Here is a 24,841-nt window from a genome sequence, read left to right on the forward strand (position 1 = left end):
TCTCCTCCTTAAACGCTGGGAACCAAGGCTGAAAGTACCAACTCTCTAATCACAAGCTTGGTCTTTCTGGCAACCAGCCTCCATCACGAAGCTATCTAGGGCTCCTTTCACATCCGGCCATTAGCTACCTCATTAGCATAACAAAGACGCACATTATCACTGGAAACTTGAAGGGTTTCTGAAGCTCTGGTCCAGGAACTGGAGACAAAGATTAAACATATAAAGACCACAGACTGTCCTATGGCCTTTGACCAATGCATAATGTCATTGTCTACCATTATGGTATCATGCAAAAGAGCTTCACCACCTATGTTTCACCCACCCATCCTTCCTGTTATTCCTCAGACTTCTGACAGCTATTTTTTACTGCCTCTATGATTTTACTTTTCCCATAATGTCGTATGGTTAGAATCATACAGTATGTAGCCTTTTGAGACTGGCTGCTTTCACACAGCAATATGCAGTTAAAGTTCCCCCCATGTGTTTGCATGACTTAATAGCTCACTTCTTTTTATCGCTGAATAATCTCCCATTGTATGGGTGTATCACAGTTCATTTATCCATTTAACTTATTGAATGATACCACGTTTGTGTCTGGTTTGGGGCAATTATGAATAAAGCAGCTCCAAATATTCACGTGCAGGGTTTTGCATGGGAATAAGTTTTCCACTCATTTGAGCAAACATCCATAAGCGTGGTAACTGGTTCGTGCGGCAAGACTATGTTGATCTGTGTAAGAATATCCAAATCATCTTCCAAAGTAGATCAACCATTTGGCTATCCTCTCGCAATGAATAGGCATTCTTTTTGCACCCCTCCCCCCCCCCACTGGCATTTGGTGTTGTCATTTGGATTTTAGCCTTTCTAATAGGCGTATAGTGCTATCTCATTGTTGCTTTAATTTGCATTTCCTTAAGGTCATATGCTGTTGAGTCTCATCATACACTTCCTTGCCATTTACATATCTTATCTGATGAAGTGTCTGTTTCAGATCTTTTGCCCAGTTTAAAAAAAAAATTTTTTTTTAACGTTTATTTATTATTGAGAGACCGAGAGACACAGAGCGTGAGCAGGGGAGGGTCAGAGAGAGGGGGAGACACAGAATCCGAAGCAGGCTCCAGGCTCTGAGCTGTCAGCACAGAGTCCAACTCAGGCTTGAACCCACGAACCCTTGAGATCATGACCTGAGCCAAAGCCGGTTGCCCAACCAACTGAGCCACCCAGGCACCCCAGATCTTTTGCCCAGTTTTAAATTGGGTTGTTTTCCTATTGTTGAGGTTTAGGTGTTTTTTGACTATTTTCGATACAATCCCTTCATCAGATATGTATTTTGCAAATATTTTCTTGTAGTTTGTAGCTTGTCTTTTCATTTTGTAAACAGTGTCTTTCACAGAAGTTTTAAATTTTAATGAAGTCTAACTTGTCCATTTTCTATTTCATGGATTGTGTTTTGGTGTTGTGTCTAAAAACTTATGACCAAACCTAAGGTCACCTAGTTTTTCTCCTATGTTATTTTTCAGAAGTTTAAAGTTGTATGTTTTAAATTTAGGTCTATGATCCATTTCAAATTAAGTTCTGCAAAAGGTGTAAGGTCTATGTCTAGACTTTCTTTTGGGGGGGGGCAGGTGGAAATTCAGTTGTTCCAGCACCATTAAAAACAATTTTTTTTTAATGTTTATTTACTTTTGAGAGAGAGAAGACAGAAACAGAGCACAGGTGTGGGAGGGGCAGAAAGAGAGGGAGACATAGAATTTGAAGCAGGCTCCAGGCTCTGAGCTGTTGTCCCAGAGCTCTACACAGGGCTTGAACCCGCTAACTGCAGGATCATGACGTGAGCAGAAGTAGGCTGCTTAACCGACTGAGGCACCCAGGCGCCCCTTCCAGCCCCATTGCTGAAAAGACTATCCAGTTAGCACCTTTGGCAAAGATCCATTGAATGTATTTGTGTGAGTCTATTTCTGGGCTCTGTATTCTGTTCCACTGATCTATTTTTCTATTCTTTTGATAATGCCACACTGTCTTGATTACTGTAGCTTTACAGTACGTTTTGATATCAGGCAACTGTCAGGCCTGTGACTTTGTTCCTCTTTGATATTATTGGTCCTCCTGGGACTTTTGCCTTTCCATAAAAACTTTAGGATTAGCTTGTTAACGTCCATAAAATAACTTGCTGGGATTTTGAGATCATATCAAATTTATCGAGTTAGGAAACACTGAAATCTTGACAATATTCAATCTTCCCATTCATAAACATGGAATATTTTTCCATGTATTTGGATCTTCTTTGATTTCTTTCATCAGAATTTCATAGTTCTCCTCATATAGATTTTGTACACATTATGTTAGATTATACCTAAGTATTTCATTTTTTGGTGTTAATATAAGTGATACTGTGTCTAATTTCAAATTTCAGTTGTTCCTTGCTGGAAAATATAACAACAATAGGCTTTTGTATATATTAACCTTTTATCCTGCAATTTTGTTATAATTGTTTAAATTTTAGGGGGTTTTCTTGGTTAATTTTTTAAAAATTTTCTACATAATCATGTCACGTTTATGATTAAAAAGGAGGTATATTTTTTTCCTTACCAATCTATTGTCTCATTATTTTTAAACGTCTGTTTCATTCACTAGACCATAAACTCTCCGAGGGCAAGTTTCATCCCATTTACTCGTCATCCCTTTTATGCTCAGATTTTTTATTAGTTTTACCACAGATTATTGTGGCACTAAATAACTTAGCTAGAGATAAAATGCTTCTAAGTTAATGCTATGTGGCCAAGTACTCGATGTTACTCTACGGTAATACGGTAAACTTAGGTGATTTAGTGCCTCAGTTTCTTTGTATGCTAACAGGGATGTTGTACCTTATAGACTGATGTAAGGACCAAAGACTATATACATCAAGTTCTTAGGACAGTGCCTGGAACATAGCCCTCAAGAAATACGGTTGTTGTTGTTGTTGTTGTTGTTGTTGTTGTTGTTGTTTTAGTTTTTGCATCCAGATACCGGTTATTACTTTTACGCAATACCACACACAACCTTGAACGGCCAACGAACGTTCGCTCGGATGGCCGAAGAGTTTATTACAGCCGAAGAAAGAAGCTGTCCCAAAGAGGGCAGGCGCTGGGAAGGGTTCATGGAAGCAATGTTTCTAAGCCTGTGAGTGGCGAGGTAAAGCGAGAGGGAAGAGATTAGTAGGAGTAAAGCGGTAGAAGTCGACGGCTGGCGAGTAAATCTCCAGACGATGGGCTCTTCAGGACTCCCTCTGTACTGGAGGCAATGGGAACCAAATGACCCTAAGCACGGACGAACGCGGCGGAGGGCAGGTGGCACCCGGCCCTGCCGCACTACCCGTCGGGGGGGGTGGTGGTGGTGGAGAAGGTGGGAAGCGTAACCCGGGGCGGCGGGTGGGCACCAAGAGCGTCCCATCCCTGGCTGGAGCGGGAGCCGGAGCAGCCCCCGTCGCGCCCCCGACACCCCGCCCCCGCCGCAGCCCCGTTACCATAGGGACTGGATCACCTGACCCGGAGCCGCGCGCTTGCGCGGGCGGAAGGCGGGGGCGGCACCGTGACGCGCCTCGCGGGCGGTCCTCGGGCGCGCGCCGCTCTTCTCTCTTCGGGTCTCGGGAGTCGGTGCCAGTTACCGAGGCGGCGGCGGCGGCGGCGGTGAGCGAGTCCTTGTGGCCTAGGTGAGCAGCCTCGGTGGGGAGAGAGGGGAGCTCGAGCCGCGTCCCGGGCGCGGAGACTGCGGGCGGAGGCGAGGGGGCCCCGGGTCTCCTAGCGGAGAGCGTCTGGGTCACGGCGGTTTTCGGGAGTCGGCGGCGACGCCCTCTCTCTCCTCAGTGGTCGCCGCGCCCCTCCTTCCGCCCCGCGGGGCCCGGGGCGAAAGTTTGCGCGGGCGGCGCGCTCTGCCTGCCCGGGACCCTGTGGGTTTCGTGGTTCCGCCCGGGACCGGGGCGAGGGGATCGGGGTCGGTGGGGGGCTGGCGGCGGCGGGCGTAGGGACAAGCCCCGAGGCCCGGCCCGCGGCGACGCCGTCAGCTGCCGCCTCAGCTCGGACTCCTGGTTCTGGTCCCTCTCGATCGTTTTTGTTCGTCTTGGCCAAGATCCCTCGGGACCGGTGTGGGAAGAGCCTGGCTGCCGCTCGTCACGGTGCGCCGCTTTCCTTGGACTGCACTTAGCCACCTTCCTGGGTGGCTTCATCGGAACGCCCTGGATTTAGAAGGAGGAAGGAGGTGTCTGTTGAGTGGGCCAAGCCTTGACTTTCTGGAAGGGGGTGGGGAGAGGTTATTCGCCGCGCGGATTTCTGGAGAAGTTGGAGGAAAGGGAGAAACGTTCCAGCAGGGTGTGTTCACAGGGAAATATCCCCCCGAGATGTAAATGACTCACAGTTTTCATTTCAGGATTTCCTTGTAATAATGGGAAAGTGAAGGCATGTATGGAGGTGGAAAGTTTTCCTTTGCGCTGCAGTGGAGTTAATCGTGGGGTCTTCCGGTGTGCCAGTTTTCGAAAGGAATTTCTAGGTTATCTAGGCTGTGTGTACTATCTGCATAGGCATTTACTGTGATTTTTTTTTCTTTAAGTACACTACGTTGGTTTACCAAAGTCTCAGCATCCACTTGTTTGCGGGGCACCTGGGTGGGTTAATCGGTTAATCCTGGGACTCTTGATTTCCGCTCAGGTCTTGAGCTTAGTTGGTGGGATCAAGCCCCTCATCCGGCTCTGTGCTGACCGCGGGGAGCCTGCTTGGGATTCTTTCTCTCCCTCTCTCTGCCCCTCCCCCGCTTGTGCACTCCTTGCTCTTTCTGTCTCTTTCTAAATTAATTAATTAAGCGTAAAAAATTTCTGTTTTAAAACTCTACTTGTTTGAGAGAGAAAACGATTGATTAAAAAGGAAAATTACATTGAAAACAGCTGCAGGCTGTTCGCTGTCTCTCCAGTGTATGTAAGGGATTCGTTTAAATTCAGATTTTCCAGTCTTTAGCTTTACTATTGAGGGCAAAAGGTAAAGAAATTTTTTTTCATGTTTTCTGGTCCCAGTTTAGTTGTATACGTTTTTGTCCGTTAATTGGTGTGTAAATATTATGGATCAAGTGGGTTGTGCCACAGAATGAAACTAAGGATGTGGAACGTGTTTTAAAACGTTCAGGAAATAGTCCATTAAAATCCAAATTTAACTTTGACAGCATTAGTTTTTACTTATTTGAGCATTAAAAGGATATAAAAGTCATGACCAGAAGAGGATGAATTTACGAATAGTTGGCAGTTGAACGCACTCTTTAATAAAGCCATTCCTTTAATTAAACATGACTCAACAAGTTTTTTCTTTCCTCTTTTTGCCAGATTTAGATACTTGTTTTAGGCAGTAAATACCAAGATTTTCTTTAAAAAAAAAAAAAAAAAAAGATTCCCCTGAACCACTTTATTTATTTTTCAAGTTTACTTATTTTGAGAGGGAGTCATGGCGAGTGGCAGGGGAGAATCCCACGCAGACCCCACACTGCCAGCGCAGAGCCCACTTCGGGGCTTGAAACCACAAAGTCATGAAGTCATTGGGACGCCTGGGTGGCTCAGTGGGCCAAGCGTCCGACTTCGGCTCAGGTCATGATCTCGCGGTCCGTGAGTTCGAGACCCGCATCGGGCTCTGTGCTGATGGCTCGGAGCCTGGAGCCTGTTTCGGATTCTGACCCCCTCTCTCCCTGTCTCTCTGACCCTCCCCTGTTCATGCTCTGTCTCTCTCTGTCTCAAAAATAAATAAACGTTAAAAAAAAAAAAAAAGCATGACCTGAGCTGAAACCAAGAATCATGAACCTTAACCAGCTGAGCCACGCAGGTGCCCCTTTTCTTGAGTTTTTGATTATAGCCATTCTGGTAGGTGCTAGGTGATATCTTATTGTATTTTTGATTGCATTTCCCTTTGAGAGTGATGTTGAGTATCTTTTCATGTGTCTGTTGGCCATCTGGAAGTCTTGGTTGGAGAAATGTCTGTTCATGTCTTCTGTCCATTTTTAAAAATCTGATTATTCTTTGGGCTTTGAGTTGTATAAGTTCTTTATGTATTCTGAATACCAGTTTTTTATCAGATCGGTCATTTGCAAATATCTTTTTTCATTCAGTAGGTTGCCTTTTAGTTGTGTTGATTGTTTCCTATGCTTTGCAAAAAACTCTTTATTTTGATGTCGTCCCAATAGTTAATTTTTGCTTTCAATTCCTTTGCCTCAGGAGACATATCTAGAAAAATGTTGCTACAGCCCACATGAGAAACCCTTGCTGCTTGGGCTCTCTTCTAGGATTTTTATGGTTTCAGGTCTCACATTCAGGGCTTTAATCCATTTTGAGTTTATTTTTGTGAGTGTGGTGTAAGAAAATGATCCAGTTTCATTCTTTTGTGCCTGATCAGTTTTTCTTCAATACTTGTTTTTTGTTTTTTTTTGTTTGTTTGTTTTTATAGTAGCCATCCTAATGGGTGTGAGGTGATATCTCATAGTTTAGATTTGCATTTTTGTAATGATTAATGATGTTTAGCATCTTTTCATGTGTTTATGGCCATTCTTGTATCTTATTTAGAGAAATGTCTATTCAAGTCCTTTACCAGTTTTGTTGGTTTTGTTTTCTTGTGGAGTTTTAGTAGTTCTCTAAATATTCTCAGTATTAATCCCTTACTGGACATATGATTTACAAATATTTTCTCCCATTTTATGTGTTGCCTTTTTGCTCTGTTGATGGCATCTTTTGAAGTACAAAATTTTAAAAGTTAATGAAGTCTAACGTGTATATTTTCTTTTGTAAATATACACATTGGTATGATGTGCCTTGGTATGATGTCCAAAAAAATCACTGCCAAATCCAAATTCATGAATCTTTAGTCCTGTGTTTTCTTCCAAGAGTTTTTTTTTTTGCTGTTGTTGTAGATCTTGAATTTAGGTCCTTTATCCATTTTGTTAATTTTTGAAATGGGGTTGTTAGGTAAGGATTCACATTTATGCTGTAGCACATGGGTACCTAATTTTCTGAGCACCATTTGTTGAAAAGACTTTTATTCATTGAATGATCTTGGCACTCTTGTCAAAAATCATTTGACCATATATACATGTGAAAGTTTATTTCTATGCTTTCTGTTCTTTTCCAATGATCTCTGTGCTATTATGCTGATACCCTACTGTTTTGATTACTGTAGCCTTATAATAAGTTTTGAAAGCAGCAAGTGTGAGTCTTCCACTTTTGTTCTTTTTCAAGATTGTTTTGGATATTTGAGTCCCTTGAAATTCCATATGAATTTTAGGATGAGTTTTTCTATTCTTGAAAAATATTCATTGTGATTTTGATAGGGATTGCATTGAATCTTGAGATCACTTTGGATGATACTGACATTTTAACCATATTAAGTCTACCAATCCATGAACATATGGTACCTAAGTATTTTATTCTTCTTGATGTTATTGTAAGACAGTAGCAATTTTAAGATTGTTCATTTTTCATGTATAGAGATGTAGCTAATTTTTGTGCATTGACTGTATCTTGCTACATTGCTGAATTTATTAGTTCTAACAGCTTTTTTTGTGTGGAGTCTTTAGAAGTTTTTAAACCCTAAACATATACATCATATAATATGCACAGATCATTTTACTTCTTTTTCAATTTGGATGCCTTTTATTTCTTATTTTTGCCTAATTGCTCTCACTAGAACTTCCAGTACTATGTTGAATAGAAATGGAAAAAGTGGGTTTCCTTGCCTTGTTGCTGATCTTAGAGGAAAAATATTTAGTCTTTCACCACTGAGTATGATGTTTAGTGTGGGGTTTTCATGTATGGCTTTTAATAATGGATGTAGTTTTCTTCTATTTGGTGAGTGTTTTTATCATGAAAGCATGCTGAATTTTATCAAATGTTTTTTCTGCATCAGTTGAGATGATCATGTGGTTTTTGTCTCCTTTATTTTATTGGTGTGACCTGTTACATTGATTAGTTTTTGTATGTTGAACCATCCTTGTATTCCAGGAATAAATCCCAATTGTTAAAAGGTGTATAATCCTTTAATGTTCTGTTGAATTCCACTTGCTTGTATTTTGAGGATTTTTGCATCAGTGTTCATAAAGGATGTTGGTCTGTAATTTTCTTTTTTGGAGTGACTGTCTCGCTTTGGTATCAGGTTAATGCTGTCCTCAGAGAATGAGTTAGGAAGTATTTCCTTCTCTTCAGCTTTTTCACCAATTTTGAGAAGGACTGGTATTCTTTTTTAAATGTTCAGAATTCAATGAAGTTTCACGGTTAGGGCTTTTATTTGTTGGGAGATTTTAGATTACTGATTTAGTCTTCTCACCTGGTATAGGTATATTCAAATTTTGAATTTATTTGTGATTTAATTTTGGTAGGCTTTATGTTTCTTGGAATTTGTCCATTTTATTTAGGTTATCTGATACTTTGACGTACAGTCATGCAGACTACTCTCTTATAATTTATTTCTGCAGAATAATTGTTAATATTCCCATTTTCTGATTTTAGTATTTTGAGTTTTCTCTATTTTTTAGTCCATCTAGCAAAAGGTTTGTCAGTTTTGTTGATTTTCTTCAAAGAACCAACTTTTGGTTTCATTGATTTTTTTTTTTTTCTCTCTCATATTTTCAATTCTCTGGTTCACTTATTTCTAATCTTTATGATTTCCTTCTTTTTGCTAGTTTTGGGTTTAGTTTATACTTCTTTTTTTAGTTCTTTAAGTTCCCTCTCCTTGTAACACATATGTTAGCATATTTTGTACAGTGCTCTAAAGCATAATTTGTTTTCCCAGTTAATGATATTTTAGACCTCTTTCAATGTTCGTATATATAGAACTTCCTCCTTTGAAGTCTTTTGCTATTGCAGTTGGTGCTTCGATGAATAAGCTTTTACATATGTCACTCTTTACATGCGAATATTTTTGTAGGCTGAAGATCTAAAGTGGCATTGCACTATGTTTATAATTCTGGTAGATACTGCAAACTTCTGTATGGAAATTGTACTAGTTTACACTTCCGCTAATAATGTATGAGTGTTTCTCACAACCTTACTATCAGAGTGTTGCCAAACTTTGGATTTTTGCCAATCCAGCAAGTCAGAAATGTAACCTTATGGGTAAGAAGACAGTATCCTACATAACAGTAGACTTTATATGGCCACGTTTCACAGTGGTTTATGAGAATCTCCTTGGATAATTATTAAAGAGTTCCTAAGTCCTTCCATGGTCTGTGTCAGCCTGGGAAGCTCTTTTTAACTAGTGCCCAGGTAATTCTGATCTGATGATTAACCAAGTTTGAGAACCATCACCCTAGACCTGTTTAGGACTTTATCAAAGTGAGCGCATTGACGCCATTTATGAGCCATATAGAATGCTTATTAATCCTTAGTGTACTGTAATAAATGGTTATCACCATTTACCATGTAAGCCCAATGGACACTTCTTTTATTTTTTATACTTTAATTCACCTTATGAAAAACTTGTAGAAGTAAAAAGTAAAGGGACAGTGAAGCACAGTTTTACTGAAAACACAATTTTAATAATGACTGGACACAAGAAACCCACATTTTATTCTAAATTTTCCTGGATTTGGGGTGCCTGGGTGGCTCAGTCAGTTAAGTGTCCTACTTCAACTCAGGTCATGATCTCGCGGTTCATGAGTTCAAGCCCTATGTCAGGCTCTGTGCGGACAGCACAGAGCCTGGAGCCTGCTTGGGATTGTGTGTCTCCCTCTCTCTCTGCCCCTCCCCCACTGACACTGTCTCTCCCTCTCCCAAAAATAAACAAACATTAAAAAAAAAAAAACAAACCTGAGAATATGTGTAGCAGACAATAAATAACACAGAGCAGGAAAAAAAATTAAAAAAAAGAAATAAGTAACATTTCCTGGATTTGAAAGCGTATGTGGCTGAAATGGGCAACATCTTTTTGAGTACAACTAATTGCTCATCAATTGTAATAAAGGAAATTAGCATGTGTCTATCTTATAAATATTGTTTCCATTTGAATATGTCTCTAATATGTTCTAGCTTGTCATTACTTCATGATATGTGTTGTCAAAACAATACTGATTCTAGATCTCAAATATATCTCTAATAGATTCTGTCTTTACCATCTGGTAATTTTTGTATTTGCATTGTCAAAATGCAGTACTTCTGCAAATATTAATGTCTTTTTGAGGGGAACACTATCTTTGTTCTATATTTACAGAGAATTTTTACTTATACTTTATATTATAAACTCCAATTAGGGTAATTAATGTGCTGAGTTTTAAAAAATTTCTCTACATTAGTTTCCTTCCAATCATCTTTGTTGAACACCAGACTTCATTTGGCCATTTAAAAGCCATATCAAGTAAATTTTGATTCACAGATACAAGAGTAAAAAGATAATATTTTAGTAAAACTAACTGAGTGAAAAGTTATATTTCTTTATTAGAGATATATATTTACCTACTGATTCTTAAATTTGAAGAATTTCTGTTAGGGTATTGTCATCTGAAAACCCAGTCTGTGATTTGCTTATATAATCAATTTCCTCATTATATAAGAGCCTAGAGTACAGCTACTTGTCACTTTGCATTATCTAATGATTTGTCTAATAAGTAACTTCCTCCTTCAGTTTCCTTCTTTCTTCCATCATGGGTGAAAAATGAAAAATTCCAAGTGTTCAAGAAATGCTTGTTTAGAAAATAAGCTACAAATGTGGTGTCTAAAGAGTATATATATTCTTGAAAGAGGATGCAATACTCTGGCCAGTACAAACTGAAGGATAAAAGAGTGTGATTAATTTGCTGTTGCATCATTCTAGGTGATCTTATTTTTTGTTAATTTGGTTTTTTAGCATGGTTGGGGAAAACTGATGAATTCTGATGAAATAATTCCTAGATTGATGAAATAGGTGTTTCAAAGACAGAGGAAAATAAGTTCACTAAGATCTCATAATAGATCTTAGTTTTATTAAAAAAAAAAAAAAAAGTCCAGTTGAGCCCTTATTAAAATTTTTATTTTTATTTTTTATTAAAAAAATTTTTTTTTTCAACGTTTTTTATTTATTTTTGGGACAGAGAGAGACAGAGCATGAACGGGGGAGGGGCAGAGAGAGAGGGAGACACAGAATCGGAAACAGGCTCCAGGCTCCGAGCCATCAGCCCAGAGCCCGACGCGGGGCTCAAACTCACGGACCGCGAGATCGTGACCTGGCTGAAGTCGGACGCTTAACCGACTGCGCCACCCAGGCGCCCCAAGCCCTTATTAAATTTATAAGATAGAGTGATTTTACTACATTTAAACATTTTTCTTCCTCTTTGTTCTTTGGATGATCTGTATGAAAGAATAAAAGTCGCTAAACAGAACTCCTAAAAAAAAAAAAAAAAAAAAAAAAAAAAAAAGGAACTCATTGGACCCTGATGGGTACACAGTGTTGAGGGCAGATTTCTGAACCTGACTCCAGACTTGACTGTTTCATTTTCTGGGCTAGGAATCTAGATTACGGTACTATAGTAGTCTCCCTTTATCTGCATGGTCAGATGTGGTCTGGAAGCAGATGATTCTTCTCTGATGTATTATCAGAAGGTCAGTAGTAGCCTAACGTTAGGTCACAATGCCTATGTCATTCACCTCACCTCATCCGTTTTATCAACTAACATCATAAGAAGGGTGACTATAGTACAAAAGGATATTTAGAGAGCGAGAACACATTCATATAACTTTTGCAGTATGTGTTTATAATTGTTTTATTGTTATTGTTAATTTCTCAGTATGCTTAAAACTTTGTCGTAGATACATATGTGTAGGAAAAAGCATAGTGTGTTTAGGTTCAGTGTTATAACTAGTCCATATATCCAGTAGGGGTCTTGGAATGTGTCCCTTGCAGATAAGGAGGTTATGAGTGTACTTTAGGTTCCTTTACTGATGTGCATTTGTTGTTTCTTGTGCTAATTAAAAATGTTTTGTACCATATTTTATTTTACAGTAATTGTAAGCTAATTAGGCTCCTTCTATGTTTAAATAAGAGAATAGTTTGATATGCTGACTTCCTGTGAAAATAACTTGTGGGACTAGAACATTCAAGCCCTTTGCTGTTGAAGAGTTCCAGGAATATAGCTTGTGGTGGCAGATATTTAAAAAACAAATGGGTTCTAAAAATTTTTGCCTTACAGGAAAGATACTTTGTTGATGTTATACGTTAAATTGAGACCCTGGAAAGCAAATTAAGTTGGTGGCAGAGCTGAGACTAAGACTTGGCTCCCTCGCCCCCCACTATATTTTTTAATTTTTAAAAACTTTTATTAAAGTTCAGAGGAGACCTATATCATTGTTAGTTTCAGGTGTGCAACAGAATGATTTTATATTTGTATATAATGTGAAATCACAGTAAGTCTGGTTAACATCATCACCACACATAGCTTTTTTCCCTTGTGGTGAGAACTTTTAAGATTCATTCTCTTAGCACTTTCAGATATACAGTACAGCATTATTAACTGTAGTCATCATCCGGTACGTTATGTCATCAGGATTTATTTTATAAGTGAAAGTTTGTGCCTTTTGACTCCCTTCATTCACTTTGCTCATCCCTTACCTTCCCCCACCACTGGCAACTACCAGTCTGTTCTCTGTATCAACAAGTTTGTTTTTGTTTTTGTTGTTGTTTAGATTCCACATATAATAAAGACCATATGGTTATTGTCTTTGACTTTTTTCACGTAGCATAATGCCTGTAAGGTGTGTCCATGTTGTTGCAAATAGCAAGATATCCTATTTTTTTATGGCTGCGACATATTCCATTGTGTGTGTTTGTGTGTCTTACATTTTCTTTGTCCATTCCTTTATTCATGAATAACAAGATTTCCTTCTTTGTTATGGCTGAAAATATTCCATTGTGTATATATACCACATTTTCTTTACCCATTCATCCATTTGTGGACTCTTATGTAGCTTCTGTGTCTTGATTATTTTAAATAGTGTTGCTTTGAACGTGGAGGTGCAGATATCTTTTTACGTTGGTGTTTGTGTTCAGATATATACTCAGAGGTGGAATTGCTTGGTAATTCAGTTTTTAATTTTTTGAGAAACCTCCGTGCTGTTTCCCACGGTGGTTGCACCAATTTATGTTTGCACCATTGATGCACAAGGGTTCCTTCTTCTCCGGATCTTCACCAACACTTATTTCTTGTCATTTTGATTACAGTCGTTCTGACAGGTAGAGGTGATATCTCATTGTAGTTTCGATTTGCAGTTCCCTGATGGGTAATGATGTTGAGCACCTTTTCATATACTTGTTAGCCATTTGTATGTCATCTTTGGGAAAATGTTTGTTCAGATCCTCTGCCCGTTCTTTTAAATGAGATTTGTGTGTGTGTGTGCGTTCGCACGCTTAAGTTGTATGAATTCTTTATTTTGGACATTAACTCCTTTTCAAATATATGACATGAAAGTGTTTTCTCCCATTTTGTGGGTTGCCTTTTCAATTGTTGATTGTTACCTTTGCTCTGCAGAAGTTTTTAGTTTTAGTCCCACTTATTTAGTTTTCTGTTGTTGCCTTTGCTTTTGGTGTTACATTCAAAAAATCATCAAGATGAATGTCAAGGAGCTTAACATCTATATTTTTTTCTAGAGGTTTTCTAGATGTTCTGAAATATCACATATGGCATTTGAGTTATGGAGGCCTTTAGTCCACCCAGATAGAAAGACTCCAAGGAAGTTACCCTGACACTGCCCTGAGGAAATGGAGAGTCAAATGGGAAACTGGATACTGAGGCAGAGTAGTTGGGTAATTTTTATTTTTAGGTGTTCTAAAGAAACCCTGGCACTATTTCAAGCTCTGAGAAACCTCTTAGTAGAAACGAATTTGGGGGTTATTTTCTAAGGCCTGGGATGCAGAGGCCTTTCATTATGCATGGAGAAAGTTGAGAGTCCATGAGGTTGCATAGAGTGGGCCAAACCTGGTGTAGAGGTAAATGGAGAACACCAGTTCTCTCCAGGCATTAGACCAGTGAAAGAAAGCTGTTACAGTCAGGAATGTTGTACTGAACTGGTGGAGTAGAGTGGATGGCAAGATGTTTTGCCTACTAATCTCAGGGTGAGTAGGATATACACCAGTTGATTCTCAGCTGTAGGGGAGGCCTGGAAACAAAACTGTATAGTCAGTCCGATGATAGTCTGTGAGGGGCGTTTTAAGAGAAAGTGAAAAGAGAATTCACATACTGATGTAATAGAATTATTTTCACAATCCCCTTAAATCTCATCATTAGTCATTCTGAAATTCCAGCCATACTTGAAAGGATTTTTCAAAGATAGCTTTGTAGTTCTTCAGAAAGAACTACTTATTGTTGACACTTAAGATTAGACCAAAGATTAACTCATACAAGTTGATAGAGCCTTTCAGAAAAATAATACAAGAATTTATTATTATCCTGGAAGAGCTTTAAACAGGGTTGTGTTCAAATATGTAGACTTGGAGGCGAAGAAAATTGAACTTTTCAATAAATGTTCGAAAGATACTTACTGCTATTGACAACATCAGTAAAAATGTAATAAACATTTGACTTGGTTTAGGACAAGACATCATGCTAGATAAATAAGAAATTAAAGGCCTTGACCTCAAGAACAGAGATAAACGTAAACTAGCTGTATAACGTAAGGCAGAATGACGCTGGTGACTTGAGAGAAACGGTGTCAGACTGAGGTCATCAGTGGTGTCCTCACAAAAGTGGCTCTTGACTGCGATTTTGATAGAGAAGTCCTGGAAGGACATTCTGGGAAGAGGAAGCAGCTTTTGCAAAGATACGGAGACACAGAAGCACTAGACCTGGCTGGGAAATAGCAAGTAGTTTGTGGCTAGAATGTTGTAATGCTTAAAGGAAATGATGTGAAAGGAGGCCACAACAATAGTTTGTGAAGGAGAATCATTAAGGAATCCTTTGTATTTTAGAAGAGTGGTGAGAGTTAATTAAGGTCAACGTACTTAGAGCAAACCTGAAACTAAATGTTTAAAAAAGCATAGGTTGGGGTGATATTTGATATTTAAAAAATGTCTGAAAAGCCATTTATTTTTTCGGGGATTGAATTTGAGTATTTGTATGAGTGTGAAGTCACTTCTGGGGAATGAGCAGCCTTAGAGTTGTTCGGACGACTTCAGTTAATGTTTATTTGAGGGAAAGCTTCTATGAGGAAAATCTCTGAGAAAATTCACTGAGTTTTGAAACTTACCACTCATCCAATTCATTTTTCATGAGGAAAAGGGGATCTTGTGGGTGGCCAGTGGCAAAACTAAAAGTAGAAACCAAAAATAGAAATAGTACTAGATTAAAAGTCAACGTTTGTTCCAGTGAATTTCAGAGGATTTTATGAGGTTGATAAAATGGTTGGAAAGGTAAATAAAATGTGTTTAAGGGGGAAGCTGTTAGAGAAATGATTTTTTGAGACACAGAAAAGGTACTCCCATTTCCCCCGCCCCCTGGATTAATAGAATTAAGTCATTTTTTAAAATTGTGCTTTCACATAAATTTGTATTTTATTCATAAACCTAAGCCCTATTTTCCCCTTAAAAACTATCAGGCCATTTTTATTTGGCATTTTGTTGGAGGCCCTATCCCAGGAGAATTAGGCAAAAAAAAAAAAAAAAAAAAAAAGAGGAAAGAAAGTAATAAAGTAGTCAAAGGATTTGAATTGGCATTTTCCCTAAGATATACAAATGGCCAATAACCAAATGAAAAGATGCGGGACATCATTAGTCATAGGGAAACACAAGTCAGAACTGCAGTGGGTGCAGCTTCATGTATGCTAGGGTGTCTGTAGTCAAAAAGACAATAGTAAGTATTGGCGAAGATACGGAGAAATTGGGACCCTCTGTTATTTGTTACTGGTGGGAATGTCAAGTGATGCACTTGGGTAAAAAGCAAAAGATTTATGCAATCTGAAAAGCCAGAGTATGATGATGCAGTCACTTTGGAAACCAGTTCGACAGTTCCTCAAAAAGTTAAACATCAAGTGACCACGTGACTCAGCAGTTCACTCTTCCCTGTGTGACAAGAGAATTATACATGTTTACACAAAAATCTGGATGTGAATGTTCATTAGCATCATTAGCGGCATTATTCGCAATAGTCAAAAAGTGTAAAAACCCAAAATGTCATCGAGTGATGAATGGATACCCCAGATGCAGTGTCTCTGCAATGGAATATTACGTAGTCATAAAAAGGAGTGAAGTGTTGGTCCATGCTACAGCGTGGAGGAACTCGGAAAGCATTATACTAAGTGCAAAAGAAAGAAACACGAGAGTCAACATGTTTTGTGATTCTAAATTAAATATCCAGAATAGGCAAATCAAGAAGCAAAAAGTAGATTCTTAGTTGTCTAGAGCTGGAGGGAGGGGAGAATAGGAGGGGAGATAGGCGTGTCATTTCTTTTTGAGGTGCTGGAAATACTCTAATATTAGATGGTAGGGATGGTTGCGCAACTGTAGACACGTTAAGACTGTAGAACTGCATCTTTTAAAAGTGAATTTTATGGTATGTGGAGGATATAAATTTTTTAAAAAGTACGGTGGTCTGGCATCCAGTCAAGAAATGGAAGCGATACAGCAATTTAAACGGTGAAAGTTGAATGCACGGAATTATTAACTATAACATGATTTAAGGGACAGGAATTGGCTAGCCAAAAGTAAAGACAACTTTAATGAATACAGGAAGAGCAGATTTAGTAAGTACCTACTACCCCCAGGGCTGAGCTGGAGTGCCCCCCAGAGGCTGCCCTCTTCCTGCGTCTGAGACCCGGGCCTCGGGGAGTGCGGGCCTTGCTCAGTGGAGGGTGAAGTTGGCATCTCAGAGGCGACCCTACTGGCCCTTCTCCCTCCGGGGTGCTGGTGGAGGCCAGGATGGTGCCGTCTCTGGGGACTTGCTGCACACGAGGCGGTGTTAGGGAGAGCTGCTCACGGGGAGGTGCCTCGCGGGTGGCAGCAAGCGGGAAGCTGCTCGGCGCGGCGCCGGGGTCCGAGGCGCTTCTGCGCACTGTGGGCCTCGGGTGCTAAAGAAGCCGCTCCCTGGCGGGAGCAAGGTGCTGGAGAAGCAGGTGCCACGAGGGCCTGGCCAGAGCGGTGTCCTGGACCCTGGAGGCGAAAACCCTCTCGCCGCCAGCGTATCTCCAGCTCCCTGCACTGAGGGAGCTTAACCTGGTGCTGCTGGTCACAGAGCAGTGTTCAAGGGCCCATCTCCATATCGCAGAGCCTAGAGGAATGCCTGGATTTGGAGAGGGGAGGTAGGTAATAAATTGATAGCTAGTTCCCGAATCTCTGTCATACCTACCCTATGCCAGTTTGGGATATGTTCTGTTTGGTTGGCTTTAAAGAAGGTACCAGATATTTATTTCAAAATAGCCAAACAAAATTTTAAAGGACATATCCTTGTAATACGTCTAAAGAACTTTGTTTTAAATTACTAGAAAAAACAACTCATGGTCACTAAAAAACATTGAACAGTATAGAAATGTCTAAAATGTAAAAAATTTCTTTGGGCTCCTTAGTGGCTCAGTCGGTTAAGCATCTGAGTTAAGCTCAGGTCATGATCTCATGATTCATGAGTTCGAGCCCCGTATCGGGCTCTGTGCTGACAACTCAGAGCCTGGAGCCTGCTTCGGATTCTGTGTCTCCCTCTCTCTCTGACCCTCCCCTGGTCATGTTCTGTCTTGCAAATAAATAAACATTAAAAAAAATTTTTTTAACGTAAAAATTTCTCTTATTCCTTAGTCCCTTAATATCTGCATCATTCGTGTGTCCTGAAGATAAAACTGTTGTTAATAATTGCTGTCTATTGTTTCTTCTAATTACGTGTGTGTGTGTGTGTGTGTGTGTGTGTGTGTTTCCTAGTGATAGAGATTCTATAGATACTGCATAGGAACTCTTTTAGGGTTTTGTTAGGATATGATCATTGCACATCTGCCAAGTGCATGTGCACACTAGGTAAGTCACATAACTGTACTCTTTGATTTTCTAAACTTTTGAAGTGGACTTTTCCTTGAAGGGAAATTTAAAATCTGCAGTGGATACAGTTTGGTAGTAGTAGTAAGGGAGGGAGAAATAGTTTGCTAACCAGTAATCAGTTTTTAGTGTAGGCTAGATGTTCATATTTTTCCATGTGTCTTACAGTTCAGATGTTTCTTACTGTGTTAAAAATTTACACATGTTCACATGTATTGCTGGTTTATATGTTGCTGGCTATGCATAGTATTTAAATTTCAATGACATTTGGGGCGCCTGGATGGCGCAGTCGGTTAAGCGTCCGACTTCAGCCAGGTCACGATCTCGCAGTCCGTGAGTTCGAGCCCCGCGTCAGGCTCTGGGCTGATGGCTCGGAGCCTGGAGCCTGTTTCCGATGCTGTGTCTCCCTCTCTCACTGCCCCTCCCCCGTTCATGCTCTGTCTCTCTCTGTCCCAAAAATAAATAAAAAACGTTGAAAAAAAAAAAAAATTTAAAAAAAAAATAAATTTCAATGACATTTGAATTACAGAAATTTATTTTTGTTTTTTCTTTAGAAAAATCCTGCAAAAATGTCTCTGTACCCATCTCTTGAAGACCTGAAGGTAGACAAAGTTATTCAGGTATGTTTAAGTTGTTTGTGTACTTTAGAAAATATATATGTAATGTCATAATGTTCTAGTTATAGGTGAAGTGAAGGAAGAAACTTAAATAGCAGGTGCATTCATTTTTACAGTTCAACTTTTTTCAGTTTATTAATTGCAGACTAAAAATTTACAGAAAAGCTGCCAATTCTTTTTTATTTCACTGTGAATTAATGGGCCTGGGGTATTACTTCTTTAAAACTGGACTTAAAGCTCTTTAAAGATAGGTTGATTTTAAGACCAGAATTTAAATACTATATATTTAAGTTGGTAAAATACACTTCAACTCCTTAGGCGGTTCATAGTTTTGTTTAAAATTAGTACATTGTTCTCTTGGATCTTCAGGTATGACTGATTTTTAAAATGAGTCTTTGCCTTTTCTTCGAAGTTAAAAATTACAGAAATGGTGAATGCTTTTAGAAGTAGCGTAAAAGCACAATGAAAGTGAAGGGTTTTGTTTCCTTTTAGGTATAAGTGGCAGACATTTCACGTGTTTGTCCTCTAAATGTATTTCATTAAGTCAAACGTTTTTTGTAGTACTTCATGTGAGTATTAGTTTTGAAGACAGATGCTTCTGGGGCAGGCACCTGGGTGGCCCAGTCAGTTAAGCAAGCATCCAGCTCTGGATTTTGGCTCAGGTCATGATCTCACATGGACATGTGGTCTCTGGACATGAGGTCCAGCCCTCCTCCGGGCTGACAGTGCAGAGCCTGCTTGGGATTTTCTCTCCCTCTCTCTCTTTTTCCCCCTCCCTGTGTATGCTCTTCCTCTCTCTCTCTAGATACATAAATAAACTTAAAAGAAAATTTAGTTTTTGAATGAAGACTGAGTCTTCTGCTTAAGAAAGTTGGAAATAGGGGTCAATTCTTGCTGTTTTTGTGAGTTTTTATTCTTTTTAACTGGGATAATTTGTAGTATTTAATGAACCTGTCCTTTTTTCCAGTTTACATTAAACTTGATCTTATAAATAAGCTCATTTTTTTTTAGCTCTTGTTTATTCTTTGAATTTGATAAGGTAAATGACACTCCGTGATTTCCTTCATTAGTCCTAAAACCTTTTTAAAATGATAAATGTGATGAGATTCTTTCTGAGTTGTTAATTACTTCAAAGCTTCTTATCCTGAAGATCCTTGTTTACTCCAAGTAAGATTTATTTCTTAGTAATTATTTAACAGACATAAAAAGTTTATTATAGGGGCACCTGGGTCTCAGTCCATTGAGTGTCCGACTTCCTCAGGTTGTGATCTCGCAGTTCGTGAGTTCAAGCCCCACATTGGGCTGTGTGCTCTCAGCTCAGAGCCTGGAGCCTGCTTTGGATTCTGTGTCTCCCTTTCTCTCTCTCTCTCTCTCTCTCTGCCCCTCCCCTGCTCATGCTCTGTCTCTCTCTCAAAAATAAATCAACATTAAAAAAAATTAAAAAGCTTATTCTAAGCCTGCAAGAAGTCTTAAGCAACCTCAAGTATGTAAGTTTTTTTGGGCAAAATGTTGGCCTTTCTAGGGTGAAAACCCCCCAGCAATAACAGTAGCAGTTGTATGGCTGCTTATAGCAATGATTGGGTAAATATGGGTGGACATCATGAGTATTTATTTTCCATTATAAATCCACTGAGGATATTAAAATACGGTTGGTAAAAGTGTCTGAAATCTGTTCAGCTGCTAAAGGCTTTGATGCTTCAATTTTAAGAGGTTTGTTCAGTCATGTAATGCTCTATCCTTTCTTCAGTATTTTGTCAGCATTTTTCTTATATAGTTTTATTTCTGCAAAATTCATCTGAACAAGCATACGTTGTTTTTAAAAAGCTTGTGTCTGAAATATTTAGCCTTCACGAATAACAAGCCATTAATAAGACATCAATAAGGATTTGCAGATGGATCTGAAGGAATGACTAATCTGTTTTCATCGTTTTCTGTTAGTTTTTATAGAATTGAACTCTAACCAGAGTTGCCTTTGAACAGAAGTATTTGATTTTTGAAAAACAAAAAGGAAAGTTGATATTTATAAATGTTTGATTGGAAAATAAAGAGGGCTACGAACACATCACACTGACCTCTTTAAGGAGAAGTAAATTATATGGGTATTTCCATCAGAAGACCTTTTAATGTTGTGAGCAGGAAGCTAGCTGCTTAGAAATACAACCATGAGTTAAGGAGGGGGAAACTTGGCTTTTTTTTCTTTCTGTATTTAAAAATAGTCCTGCCTTAGTCACTGTAGTCCTGGGCTGGTCTTTCTTGTTTCATTTTCTAAGATAGAGTTAGGTTTATTTTTGTGCTTGAGATGCCCCTGCAGAAGCAGCGTTTATTTTCTAATCTTCTGACCTTGTACACCACGGCAAAGCTAAACTGCAGCAGCGAACTGGCAGTTCATATTGTGTAAACTGTTTTACAAAAGCCATTAGGCTGTTGCTCTTAGCATCATATAATCCCTGAATCTCTATCCATTATGAGGTTGACGCGAGTGTCTCCACATGCATGCCCTGGAAGGGACTCCTTGGGGATCCCATTCCTTTTTTTTTTTTTTTTTTTTAGTAATTTGAGATTTCCAGTAAGTGTGAAATAGTTTGCTACATTTTAATGGTGTATAGTCTTTAAGCCCTTGATGTACCTTCTTTCTTGTGTTTTATCTTTACTACAGATTATATGATAATTAAATATGTACCTATTAGCAGAGAGCTTTCTCTATATAGTCTCACTTCAGTATTTCTTGGATAAGAACAGAAACAATGAGTACAAGAACAGAAAAATATACCCAACGTAAAAAGGAGCAATTTTTTAAACATTAAAAAAACAATTTTTAGGGGCGCCTGGGTGGCTCAGTCGGTTAAGCGTCCGACTTCAGCTCAGGTCACGATCTCGTGGTCCGTGAGTTTGAGCCCTGTGTCGAGCTCTGTGCTGACCGCTCAGAGCCTGGAGCCTGTTTCAGATTCTGTGTCTCCCTCTCTCTCTGCCCCTCCCCCGTTCATGCTCTGTCTCTCTCTGTCTCAAAAATAAACGTTAAAAAAAAAAATTAAAAAAACAAACAATTTTTAAAAGTTTGAGAGTCGGGGAGGGGCAGAGAGAGGGAGAGAGGATCCCAGGCAAGCTCCACACTCAGCACGGAGCCTGAAACAGGCTCATGAGATCATGAGAAAGAATAATTTTTTAAAAATAGGGGTGCCTGGGTGGCTCGGTCAGTTATGTGTCTGACTTTGGGATCAGGTCATGATCTCCTGGCTAGTGAGTTCAAGCCCCATGTCAGGCTCTGTGCTGACAGCTCAAGAGCCCGGAGCCAGCTTCAGATTCTGTGTCTCCCTCTCTCTCTCTGCCCTTCCCCCATGCATGCTCTGTCTCTCTCTCTCTCTCTCCTTCAAAAATAAATAAACATTAATTTTTTTTTAATTATTACGTTCTATTTTTAGAACAGTTTTAGGTTCACAGCAAAATAGAATGGAAAGTTACAGAGGGTTAACCTGTAATTAACCACCCCTCCCTTCAACACATACATAGAGCACATCCTCCCCCACTATCAGTATCCTCATTTGATTGGTATGTTTGTTGTTAAGTGATTAGCGTACACGGACACATTACCACTCAAAGTCCATAGTTTGTTTACATTAGGGTTCACTCTTGGTGTTACGTACTTGGTGTTGTTTTGACAAATGTCTAATGACATAGCCACCATGGTATTGTACAGAATCTAGTGTTATACAGAATTCTGTATTGCAAAATATGGCCCTAAAAATTCTTACCTATTCCTCTCTTCCTCCCCACTTACCCTGGCAGCTGCTGATCTGTTTACTGCCTCCATAGTTTGCCTTCTCCAAAATGTCATATAGTTGAAATCATACTGTTTTCAGACTTTTCAGGTTGGTTTCTTTCACTTAGTAGTATGCATTTAAGTTTCCTCTATGCCTTTTCATGGCTTGATAGTTCATTTCCTTCGAGTGCCGAACAGTATTTTTTTTTTTCCTTAGAGGTTATCCAAGAAGTAATCCACTGGCTCCTAGCTCATTTTAGCTGATAGCTGCTGAAAGAACTTTGAAAATTCAACATACACTGAGTTTGTGGACTATTATATAAAATTATAGAGATTTTCATTGCATTTTATTTCAGTTTAGAATGTGACAAATTGTAAAACAATCAATACTAAAGTATGCAATAACAAGCATATCAAAATATTTACAACCCAAGTGAATGAAGTACCCTCCAGTGCTTTTATAGGCTGTGCTTATTTAAGTTAAGCTTCCATCACTCCAAGCCTCTTTGGGACTACTCTTGGCACTAATTTCAGGAGTAGGTATAACACTTCATTATTTTTTTAACGTTTATTTTATAAGTTATTTTTTTAAATTTTTTTTAACGTTTATTTATTTTTGAGACAGAGAGAGACAGAGCATGAACGGGGGAGGGGCAGAGAGAGAGGGAGACACAGAATCTGAAACAGGCTCCAGGCTCTGAGCTGTCAGCACAGAGCCCGACGTGGGGCTCGAACCCACGGACTGTGAGATCGTGACCTGAGCCGAAGTCAGACGCTTAACCGACCGAGCCACCCAGGCGCCCCTTAACGTTTATTTTAGAGAGCATGAGCGGGAGAGGAACAGAGAGAGCGAGACACAGAATCGGAAGCAGGCTCCAGGCTCTGAGCTGTCAGCACAGACATTTACACTTTTCATTACTCTTTTACTCACTACTCTACAAATACTTGTAGAAGAAAAAAAGCTCAACCAGATTCATATAAAAAGTCACATATCAGAAAAACACCTAAAAATGTAAATACTTTTAAGTTGCTAATATTTTGCCGTGTTAGCATATCCCACTGAAATCATCTTCATTTTATCAGCTGTAAGCAGAGGGATACACTGTACTAAATACAAAATTATTACGGAGTAAGCAAAGTGCATACTTTATCATGGGTATAAAAGAATAATGATTAAAATAACGTATAACTTTTAAACAAATTTGTCAAAGTCATTTCACAATGCATGTATTTGTCAACATGCTACTCTTACTGAAATACGCCAGGAACTCCTCTCAGGCTGCCTCACAGCGCATGTCACATTAAGTATTCCAAGATGAAATCCTTTTTCTGATACGGATCTGACTTTCTGAAATCACCATGTAGCATTTAGAGACAATATTGTAAAGTTGTATGGCCCACCTCTCTTTTTTTTAAATTCACGTATTTATTTTAACATACATCCAAGTTAACATATAGTGCAACGATGATTTCAGAAGTAGAATCCAGTGATTCGTCTCTACGTATAACACCCAGGGCTCATCCCAACAAGTGCCCTCCTCGATGCCCCTTGCTCATTTAGCCCATCCCCCCACCCACAACCCCTCCCAGCAACCTTGTTTGTTCTCTGTATTTTAAGAGTCTCTTATGTTTTGTCACCCTCCCTGTTTTTATATTATTTTTGCTTCCCTTCCCTCATGTTCATCTGTTTTGTATCCTAAATTCCAAGTATGAGTGAAGTCATATTTGTCTTTCTCTAATTTCGCTTAGCAGAATACACTTTAACTCTGGTTCCATCCACATTGTTGCAAATGGCAAGGTTTCATTCTTTTTGGCTGGATTAAATAAGTATGTGGATTAAATTGGAAATACGTGTATTAAATAAATATGTGGATTCAATAATGCAGTTTAGGGGCACCTGGGTTAAGCGTCCAGCTTCAGCTCAAGTTATAATCTCATGGCTTGAGCGTTCGAGCCCCGCATATGGTACATGGTAAATGTTAAAATATTCAGAATATGAAGTGTATTTTAGATTTGCAGATTTTCTTTGAAAAATATGTTGCTGAAGGATTTGAAATTGAACTTTATTGAATAAGACTTAAATGTTTTAGTTTTTTTGGAAGTACTACATTTAACTTATAAATTATGGAAGAATTTTAAGTAAGTGTATGTGTAGCATTGTAAGAATCTTCTTTTCTTTTTCAGGCTCAGACTGCCTTTTCTGCCAACCCTGCCAACCCAGCAATTTTGTCTGAGGCCTCAGCTCCCATTTCTCAAGATGGAAGTAGGTTTATATTTCGGGTTCATTGTTCTTGAACAGAAATATGTTTAAGCTTTCTTTTACTGAAATAGGGAATCCAAAAGAATTTTTTTAACCTGTAGCATAATATGCGGTTCAAGTTCCAGTAATAGTAGGAAAAAAATGTTTACTTCAAAATAGAATCCTTTAATCAAAAGAATGAACTATGACTATGAAGATAGGTCTTATAGTTTAATCAAACTTAAGTGGATTAAGTGAAATC

At 39.0% G+C, this 24,841-nt stretch overlaps 1 protein-coding gene and 1 long non-coding RNA gene across 3 annotated transcripts in view; one reads left to right on the forward strand and one right to left on the reverse strand.

Moving 5' to 3' along the window:
• Positions 1-3,557: 3,557 nt before the first annotated feature.
• SDCBP (syndecan binding protein) overlaps positions 3,558-24,841 on the forward strand; it is a 34,976-nt gene continuing 13,692 nt past the window's right edge. For both annotated transcript variants that reach the window (XM_058699648.1, XM_058699650.1), the window contains exons 1-3: positions 3,558-3,691; positions 18,521-18,586; positions 24,525-24,603. In XM_058699648.1, the coding sequence (XP_058555631.1) occupies positions 18,536-18,586; positions 24,525-24,603 (130 nt within the window). In that variant the 5' untranslated portion in view covers positions 3,558-3,691; positions 18,521-18,535. The remainder of the gene's footprint in view (positions 3,692-18,520; positions 18,587-24,524; positions 24,604-24,841) is intronic.
• LOC131494908 (uncharacterized) lies at positions 17,817-21,387 on the reverse strand. The gene is made up of 2 exons (XR_009253635.1): positions 18,494-21,387; positions 17,817-18,242 (listed from the first exon to the last, which is right to left on the reverse strand). It is a non-coding gene; the product is annotated as an uncharacterized LOC131494908 (long non-coding RNA).

Source organism: Neofelis nebulosa, chromosome 14 (assembly GCF_028018385.1).
Source record: "Neofelis nebulosa isolate mNeoNeb1 chromosome 14, mNeoNeb1.pri, whole genome shotgun sequence".
Classification (NCBI taxonomy): domain Eukaryota; kingdom Metazoa; phylum Chordata; class Mammalia; order Carnivora; family Felidae; genus Neofelis; species Neofelis nebulosa.